This window comes from Hylaeus volcanicus, chromosome 1 (genome assembly GCF_026283585.1).
Source record: "Hylaeus volcanicus isolate JK05 chromosome 1, UHH_iyHylVolc1.0_haploid, whole genome shotgun sequence".
Taxonomy (NCBI): domain Eukaryota; kingdom Metazoa; phylum Arthropoda; class Insecta; order Hymenoptera; family Colletidae; genus Hylaeus; species Hylaeus volcanicus.
Genome location: NC_071976.1, coordinates 33,097,873 through 33,107,890, shown reverse-complemented (window position 1 = coordinate 33,107,890; position 10,018 = coordinate 33,097,873). Strand labels below are relative to the sequence as shown.

The 10,018-nt window shown below is 35.5% G+C and overlaps 1 protein-coding gene and 1 long non-coding RNA gene across 3 annotated transcripts in view; one reads left to right on the top strand and one right to left on the bottom strand.

Annotated features, from left to right (window-relative positions):
- The window catches only part of LOC128877116 (uncharacterized), a 3,198-nt gene extending 1,245 nt beyond the window's left edge, over positions 1-1,953 (top strand). Inside the window, exons 2-3 of the long non-coding RNA XR_008457195.1 lie at positions 1,551-1,738; positions 1,814-1,953. This is a non-coding gene — a long non-coding RNA (uncharacterized LOC128877116). The remainder of the gene's footprint in view (positions 1-1,550; positions 1,739-1,813) is intronic.
- On the bottom strand, positions 66-5,900 carry LOC128877085 (enoyl-CoA hydratase domain-containing protein 3, mitochondrial). Of its 2 annotated transcripts, none has more exons than XM_054124091.1 (6): positions 5,773-5,900; positions 2,149-2,235; positions 1,801-1,974; positions 1,514-1,701; positions 1,270-1,430; positions 66-1,191 (listed from the first exon to the last, which is right to left on the bottom strand). In XM_054124091.1, the coding sequence occupies exons 2-6, from the start codon at positions 2,194-2,196 to the stop codon at positions 962-964; spliced, it is 801 nt and encodes a 266-aa protein (XP_053980066.1). In that variant the 5' UTR covers positions 2,197-2,235; positions 5,773-5,900; the 3' UTR covers positions 66-961. The 2 variants fall into 2 exon arrangements, with proteins under 2 accessions (XP_053980066.1, XP_053980058.1); XM_054124083.1 differs by lacking the exon at positions 5,773-5,900 and adding an exon at positions 2,462-2,752.
- Between the last annotated feature and the right edge of the window lie 4,118 nt (positions 5,901-10,018).

Below are 10,018 nucleotides of genomic sequence, written 5' to 3'. Positions count from 1 at the left end.
TTTATTTCATCATTTCTATCTTTCTTTTAATTATTATCTTACAAACGACATATGTGTGGTTTACTTAAGATGCGCTGGTTAGGCTTCGTACAAAGAAAGCCGAAACTGACCACCGGATTAGATGCTGATAAATATAACAACCACAAGTCATCCATTCTAAAATCTATCGTTCACTCTTTATAAAAAGATACGCGTTAGAATTATTCATGTTCGATCACTCAATTAAATTAAATAGATCGCGATTCATAGGACTCAGTTTTTGACAAGAAGGTTTTGAAAAAACGTCAGGAAAAAAATGTTTTACTACAAGATATGATGGTTTTATTACAAAATTAAAAAGTTATACATTCGTTTAAAAGATGGGGTCTATTGCTATATTACATTCTATTTTACAATATAGTTTTCAATCTCGTTAACGGTGATAGTATATTTTAATTTTCATAAACATATATACTTTGAAATTAAAATTTATAAAAATCATTTTGCTTTCGTGATAGACAAACACAGCCGAGCCCGGGACCAGACAACCTACCAGAACACCCGATAGCCTAAATTTAACGACTGGTATTGTTAAAGAATTACCTTTATATTTATATTAATATTATTGTTGTATATGTAATCCAAAGCTCAGTAGCCAAGACAAGAATCCAAGTAAAAATCTTAACGAGCTGGGACGTAACAAAGTATTCTAATCTAATTCAACAGCTTTGCTCAGCAATTTAGATTAAACAATCGCAAATATGGTTCAACCTGTTCACCGTTAGATGACTAATCATCGGTTAAGAAAAATGATTCATGTTTGAAATAAGTTAATGGTTTTGATAATTAAAAGGAATTGTAATTGACATCAATTATTTAATATAGAAAATAGAATAAAAATGTTTTGTAATAATTTGTATAGAAATTATGACATGTACTTTTTCATTAAACAAAAGCAAGTTACACATTTATATAACATCCATCAATCTTTTTCGTAGTCATGACGCCAAACTGGTTTCCTCTTTTCAATAAAACTTTTAATTCCCTCCTGAGCATCTTTCATTTTTAAATTGTTGACCATTTTCTCAGTTCCCAGGAAATATGCAGTCGAAATATCGAGATCCATTTGTTCGTACAAAAATGTTTTTCCAATATGCACGACTGACCGACTTTTTGAATTTATAGCTGTGGTGATATTATTAATTTCTTCTTCTAAATGTGAAATACGGTAGAATATAATGTTTATTTATGAATACAAAGTTTAAGTAATCAAGTCTATTGATAACTTACCAAATTTGTTATTTGGCACTACTTTACTCACAAGACCCACTTCATACGCTTCTTTTCCACTAATGCTAGAACCTGTGAAAAGCATATACATTGCTGTCTTTCTGGGTACATTTCGAACCAAGGGAATGCCTGGTGTGGAACAAAATATTCCAAGATTGACCCTAAAAAATAATTGTACATAATCATATAACACAAACATATTTTGAATATAAAAATACTTTTAGCATAGATATAAGGCTCCTACCCTGGTGTACTAAACATGCTTCTTTCTGTACAAATAGAAATATCACATGCAGCAACTAATTGGCAACCAGCTGCAGCAGCTATACCATCCACAGCAGCGATCACAGGAACTGGACTCTGACTAATTGCTCGCATCATGTCAGAGCATGTTTCAAAGACTTCCTTGTGAAGCTTCTCATTGTTAGCAGTCTAAACGACGCAAGCCAATCATTTCTCTGTGATGAATGTAAAATCCTGACTATATTAAACAGGCCCTCACTGTTTCTGTTTAGCAGTGTACTAACTAACCAATTCTTTTAAGTTATGTCCAGCCGAAAATAGACTTCCTGGTACAGATCTGAGAACAATGGATCTAAGATTTTTGTTATCTTCATCTTTCTTGATATTCGACACGATGGACTTCAACATACCCAGTGATAAGGAGTTACGTGATGCAGGATGATTTAATATAATTGTCCTCACCTAATTATAAAGATGTACATAAATTAATATGAAAATATATATTACGTAATATATTATGTTCAACAATATATAAAATAAATATAAATGAACAAATTTTTAGAAATTTAAAAAAAAATTATATAATGATAAAAAATTCTTTTCATGTAATTCTGCATATATAATATATTATCTTACTCCATCCTTTTCCTTGATATCTACATAATTCTCTTCTGTAGATAACATCCTGTCAGTAGAAAATGTTTTTGTAATATATTGTCCCACCTGCAACAGTTAATATCATCATAAATCAAGTTATACAGTGACAAAGTAAAAATTTTAAATGTCAAAACAATTTTTCACTATAAATTACATCAATATACAAATGTACAAAAAAGATCAAGTATATTAGTCACTATTGTTACTAATGCGATTAATTGAAATCATAGGTTATGTATCATTCGTTATACGTGTAATATATTAACGTGATTAATTTAAAAAAATAGGATACCTGGGAATAAGTAATGATATTTTTCTTCGTTAATTTCAACATGACACGTTATTCACGATACTTAAAATTTTATAAACTGTACTGTAACTGTACCGTAACTCGTTATCAGAATGACTTTGAATGACTGTACATAATACGCGTTGCTACTGATCGCTGGTAATGTAGTTTTGTGATAACATTATGCAAACTAATGATAATTTATTAACCTTATATGTAGCTTGTTTTTGCATTATAAAATTGCTTTTCTCCAGAAATATCTTTCATTTTCTCACTTTATTAAATGAATTATTTATCGTACACGTTCTTCGATACATGAAATAGTATGAAATGGTGATAATTACTGTAAAAGATGTCAAGCAATAAAACGCTCCTTGGTAAATTTATTGTTTGTTTATGTCAGTGTATGTATGTTGACTATAGTATAAAACACCAAATAAAATATGATAGAAAATTAAGTTTGAACAAATTCGTCTTAATATGATGAAACATTTTTACTTACATTATATTAATTTTATTATAATATATGTATATATAAATACCATCGAAGCATAATTTATTTCATTATTTACATGACGAGATTAAATATAAATCATGAAACATCAACTCATTATTTAGATTTACAGTAGATCTTTACCGATTTAACTAATTATTCACAAAAATTACATTTACTTCTGGTTCGTTACATTGAAAATGTGGTATAATATAGCATACCACCCAAAATTCTTCTAATTTGACTTGTGATTAATTATCATAGCTTTTCAAGCTTTGCATCCGTTTACACAATCTAGCTAAGAAAAAGATGAAATAAACCCGATGAACGCTGAAACATCGAAATAAATATATAAATTCCATCCGAGACTAAAACATTTCTCTCGTAACTACAAAAAACGTTTCGTTTGTTCCTGAATTGTATCATTAATAAATAAAAGTAAACACGTTGTTGAGTTGAGTTTGGAAAGATAATATACCCCATGGGATTTCGATTTTTTTTGTCAAGAGCTGTTGGTGCTGGGAGCACTAGGTTCCTCGGAGAATCTGTCACCGAGTTACCATAGCAATCATTGTTTCCCCTAACAACTAACATGGCGGAGGTTGAGGGTAAGTTTGCATATGGAAAATTGTCTTTGTCAGTATTTACGAAACCACGGTAGTTCGTCTGCCATAAATAACGCGTCGAGAGGTCCGAAGCGATAGCTGCGTCAAGTTTTTCTCGGGTTGCACTTCCGTTCGGTTCCAGTTCCGCGGCTTGGATGTTTTCTAATAATATATACAAGAACCACGCGGATACAAATGTGTTATTCGAACGCTCGAGTGGAAAAGAGATGAGCTAGTGACGGGTACGAGTTGACGTATCCGTTATTCGATCGCGTTCATCGGTGTTTTGTTGAAAGAGGGACCAAAGAGCTGACGCAAGGTAAGATTAGACATTTTATCGTGTATAACAGATCGAACCGATGATCGGTGAATCGATTATCGACGTGAACTCTTCGAATCGAATCGAAATCGAATGTCTCCATGGTACCTGTGACAATGGGTGAGATTGGTCGATCTCAATTGCGTATGTATATAGCACAATTTGAATTTTTAAAATTACATCGAAATTGATAATACTGTATCTACGGAGTATAGAAAAATTTGCTTCCTAAATGTGATCGTTAATACTCCAAAAACGCGAATATCAAGAAATCGATTTAAAAAAAAAAAACAATAATAAATACGTAATGAAATTGAATTTGCAGTGTTTACGTACTGTTGATATTATCTCTGACGTATCGCGATGTACACAAAATCAAATTTCCGACTCAATGTCAGAAGGGTAAATTCTAAATTGCTTCAAACGCTACAGTTCACTGAAAATATTTGAAATGAACAAACTAGGGACATGTAGTACCATATCTTAAACGTAAACTCTCTTTTACTATGGACGTATTTTCGATGCGTGTTGAGGGACTCGGAACATCAAAAAACGAAAAAAATCACTTTTTTTCCATTTATTTTTTTATTAAAATTTAAGCGATTCTGAACAATCCTACGCAAAGAAAATCGAATTTGGAGCACTAGAAGTGGTAACAAAATTTTTTTGAAAAAAAAAATGGAATTGCAAACTTAACTGTCGTTGTTTTCTCTTCGAGAAAGTTGTCAGTTGTATTTCCTTATATTTTTCACAGTTTTATCGCGTTCCTTTTTACTAAGTTCGTGTCGTCGAACTGTTTTTGTGAGAAAAAAAGAAATTTTGTAAAAAAAAAATTCCATTTTTTGTTTTTCAAAAAACTTCTTTTACCGCTTCCAGTGCTCCAAATTCAATGTTCTTTGCGTAGAATTGTCCGGAATCGCTTAGATTTTAATAAAAAAAAAATAATAAAAATAAAAAAAAGTGATTTTTTTTTCATTTTTTGATGTTCCAAGCCCCTTAATGAAATTATGTAGATATTCTTTGAATATTATTTAATTAATTTATTAAACTTAATTTCACGCAAACTTAAAACATTAACGCGGAATTATGTAGATTATCGTAGATTCATATTTTCTTGTAAGTCTTAAATTCTTGTCTACCGCATTCCTCACAGTATCGATTAAATTCACGAAGCTACCAGGATATTAAATCATTAAATCTAATCGTGGTCCCTGTTGCGTGATCACCGGTGACCATTTACCGGAAGCGGAACTTACAAAACGGAGTAAGGACGTGAGCTTGAGCGCAATCGATACTTTGTCACAGCTACAATTCTTCGTCTTGTCAGAGTTTTATTGGGCGACGTCGAACTTAATATACAGGGTGTACCTTATAAAGTGTCATTATGTTTCCTCCCTTTACTTATTATCAAATGTAGGCATTTCTTCCTTGTTAGGGGGTATCCTGAATTAGGAGGTCTAAAAAAAAGCGGTTTCTCGTGAATTTTGTTTAGGGTGGAAAAATATAATCAATTCCATCGAACTTTTTATCCTATTTTCGTACATACTCGAGTAGTCTGTAGAAATTTGTTCAACAAGAAATATTCAAATTGAGCCGAGATAGATATTTCACATAAGCACGATAAATAACATATGCAATATATTATTGCATATGTTTTTAAACATAAACATGCATAATACGCAACATAAAAAGATATATTTTTATAGCACTCTCGTTTCAAAACAAACGTCTGTCTACATCCCATTCTTTTAGCTATTTCCTACAAAAATATGCATTTGCATAAACTTTCGCAGTCTAGTTATATGTATACGAAAAAGTTATTCGCAATGTTGATTACTACGACATATTTAAAAATCATCGAAATCGGAGAGAATGTATACCTGTTCTCTACAATTACCTTTCTTCGTCGCTACCTCATCGGCTTTTTTTTAATAACTTTTCCATCCTGGCTGCCCGAAGATTGCCCATTTTTCACCATTCTTCTTTAACACGTAGATTGCTATGTCGCCCATGTATGGGTTTCACTCGCGAACTAAAGAAATTAATTCTGAAAAGTCGACATCAAAGGAGATGAATTTAAATGAAATTCATGAATTTTGATGTAGTTACAAAAATAAATACCACGATAAATGTTTGATTACATAGATGTCAGTAGTCTAAATAATATTTAATATTAGGAGAAATTTTTAAGAGTATTCGTTTGGCGGTCAACGTGTTAATCGATCATCGGTCGTACTCGTTCCCATCGCTGAACGAGAGAAGGAGCTACTTGCGATGGTCTCGCGGTGACACCTAAAATAAGTCGCGTTCGTAAGAGGAGAAAGAGACCGCGTGGACGTTGTGTCGCGTACTAGAGCAGCCGCGCGTGGTATGGTACAGCTCAGTCGGTGTGTCTCCATGCTGATCGTTCGATGTTGTGCTGCGTTTCAAGAAGAGCCGTCGCAGGGACGGACCAACTACGCCTGCACAATCGCTGCCCGTCGGAAATGCAACCTGTCGAATTGGAAAAAATAGCACGTGTCGAGCAATATTCCGAGCCAGGTGAGACCATGTCTGGAACTACGGAGCCTCATCGTATTTTCTGACAATTTCTTCATCGTTAATCTACAATAACACCGAGGTCTCCCTTTCTTACTAAGTTGAACTTGGTTAAGTTGAACTTAGTTGAGTCGAACTTAGTAAGAACTCCCTTTCTTACTGCTTTCAAGTTGGACCTTCTTTCATATAATATTAACGATTGGTTTAGTATTAACATCGACTTATCGTTAGACATTCGTTTACTGTTAACTAGAATAATAAGTAGACTGCGGATGTTTATGCAAATTCATGTTTTTATAAATTCAGGTAAAAAATTGAGATTTAAATAATAGTATACGTTATCTGTTATCTTCTAAACAATGTAACATCTATTTTATTGTTAATATTTTATGTATTTTTCCATTCGCGCACGTCCTCATGTACATTTTCCCATATTTTCACTTGCCATAAATGCATAAACATTCGCAATCTACTAATAACTTTGCTTTCTTTCCTTCGCACCTATCCAGATTTATTGTCATTATTGCCTCACCTCTGGAATTAATTCTTCTTAGTTCCTTAATAAAAAGTCCTGTCACTCATTTCTGGTTGGCACGATGTAGCGATCAACGTGTTAATTAATTATCGGTTGAGTTCCAATACCAAACTAATCACTCCCCAGCCGTTATTTAACAATGTTATTTCTTCTTGTATACATATCATACGGCGCGGCGGACGCGATTCTTTTACATAAACTCCTTCGTATAATATTTTATATCAAACAATAACAAGAATATTATTGTATCAAGCTTCAACCATCTCTTCGCGTTGTACCGTGGTCTCACAAATATCAAGTGTACCCTTTTAAACCATCGCTACAACAAGGCGAAGAACAGTGTTGGTAAAACTGGTTTGCTTCGCTGGTCCTCCTACGTTAATAATACAAACTTCTTGCCCCCTGTGAAATCGTCTGCAACAAAGTCCTGTTTCTCGTGCAGCTAGAATGATCGATTCTCGACGCGCGAAGGTATCACTTTGAAAAGGCGTTATACCGTAACGTAAGCATACCGTGGATGGAAAACCGAGGACGGAAGATTCGAAAAATCTTCGAGGCGGGAGCGAGCACGATGGAATCTTTTCTACGCGAGAAACAGATACAATGATCCAACGGTAACTCGAAACTCCTAAAAAGGAAGCTTGCTCCTCCGTAGGCGAGCCACTCTCGCGGGGGCGACACCTCGTCTTCGTCCTCCTCCTCGTCGTTCGTATAGGAAAATCTCGCAGGTGTCCGTGAATCGCGCGCGTCTAATAAACGATCGAGCAGATGTCCGCTACGTGGTACTCCACAAGTTCAGCAAGTAGTTCCGATAATCGTGTGAGTTTGAGTAACCTTCAGTGTGTAGCGATGTTTGTCGTATCAAGGCGACATGAAGCGCGAAGCGAGTGATGTTAAAAAAACTTGCAGGTGTTGGCATTTGATGCCGCGTCGAATCGATAGTCTTATAATTAGTTCTGACGATCGTACGAGTTTCGTTAGTTTTTGGTATAACGCGATGCTGATTGTGAGTAGTAACGGTATTTAGTTGGCTTGAAGCTTTGAACAATTGTACGTTTAGCGTTTAGTATTATATTGTAGTATCTTTAATGAATACGTCCTCGTAATACTTTAATGTTTCTTCATAAAATCCATCGATGATGATAAGCCCAATTTACATAAATGGATTCCATCTCAGGAGACTCCAGTGTGATTGCTTTAATCACCTCTGTAACTGTTGGTCTTGTAACTGTTGCGGTGATTCTATTCTATTCTATTCTATTCTATTCTATTCTATAATTCTGTGATACTTGAGAACATCAGACAGTAAACCTATGATAAGTTCACCGTAGAAAGGCACAGAATTAATTGCCGCACCCAATACCCAAAAGCTTAGGTCAACCGATGAACCTGATACACTTCGTAGAACCTATTCCTCCGAGAATAACCTTCTGTAGCCTTAACTGGTAGCCTTACCAACCGTGAAAATCTTGACGAAATCGTACCGTTAGCTCGCTAAATCGATCTCTCGATGCGAAAGACAGGCGAAATCGTTCATACCATAGCCCTGTTGTTTGTATTCCCCTATACAGCGAGTCGCGGATACCCCGATCAGTCCTCCGCAAAAGCATCAGAGAGTCTCGCTTCAGAGAGTATGTCGATGTCGGTTCATCGATTTCTCCATACTTAAGCTCTCACAGAAAATCGTTCTGACTCCCTCTGCATGACAGACGGACGCATCAACGCGCGCCTCCCGCGCTAGGAGGACAACAACACCAACAGCAGACTAATTCTCGGTAAATGGACACAGATGTGCCGCCCATCCTCCTGCCGTGCGCGTTCTGCGCGCGGACATTTATGCCGCAGTCCCTGGAGAAGCACATCAGGGTGTGCGAGAAGTCAACGACCAAGAAGAGGAAGCCGTTCGACTCGTCTAAGCAGAGGATCCAGGGGACGGAGTTGGCAGACTTCCTGCCCAAGCAGACGAAAAGGCGGCACGCGCAGGACGACAAAGCCTGCAACAGCTCTTGGAAGCAGACCCACGATGAGTTTCTGCGCGCCATTCGTGCTGCTCGCTGCGAGGTCGTAAGTTCTCCAATGCACCCCCTAAATAAATGATTAACCCTTTGCGCTCGAGGCATTTTTCTATAGAATCAAATCCAGTCTATTTTTATAATAAATTTCTGTGGAATCAAAAACTCTACTTAGAAGAGAAACATCTACGAACGTTCATTATTCAATGTATTATTATTATTTCAATTAATAATTAGCTGTATTCTGATATAAGTGAAATTGAAATTATAGGTTCGCAAAATCGCTTTTAAATTACGTATGTCGCCCTGGAGGCGCCACCCGAACGCGAAGGGTTAAGTGATGAAAATTAAAAATTAAAGTTGGATAATTTGAAAGCATAAAGTTGGAAGTGTTGAATTGAAAGGCAAAGAGTAAACATAGAGTAACGCGAGGCTAGAATTGCAGTTAGAGGGGCAGATTAACCCAGATGCATCGCGAATGATGCAAGTGCATTCGCGCGTGTGATGAATTCTCTTTGGAACATGTATCGTAATATTATGTTAGTTGTCGTTCTGGTATTTTTGAGCAGTTAATGTTTGGAAAAAGACTCGATCTTCTGCTGAATTGCTGAAACTTCGAAGCCACGAAATTACAGTCTGTCTCACAGAAGCGTGTCGGCTATATTTCTGTGAATGTTTATATATTTGTACAAAGTTTTACATAGGTCGAATCTACATCTGAAACACTAATACACATTTACCGAGTAAGGTGTCCGATCTCCTCCGTTAGCAATTATACCTTGACCCATATCAAACTTTGTACAAATATATAAATATTTACAAAAATATAGTCGACACGCTCCTACGAGATAGTACACGAGACTGTACATTTCAATCGATGCTTAAATATCTCACGATTGTCTTAAATACGACTACGAAAAAATATACATATAGTTGAATTTTCTTCTAATTTTATCGACACGCTCTCGAGACACGTGCTGTCTATTTGTTGCAGTATTGTTTTGTAAATGCCGATCAAATCTACGAATTTCAACTGCGAACAATTTGGAACGCAAGCC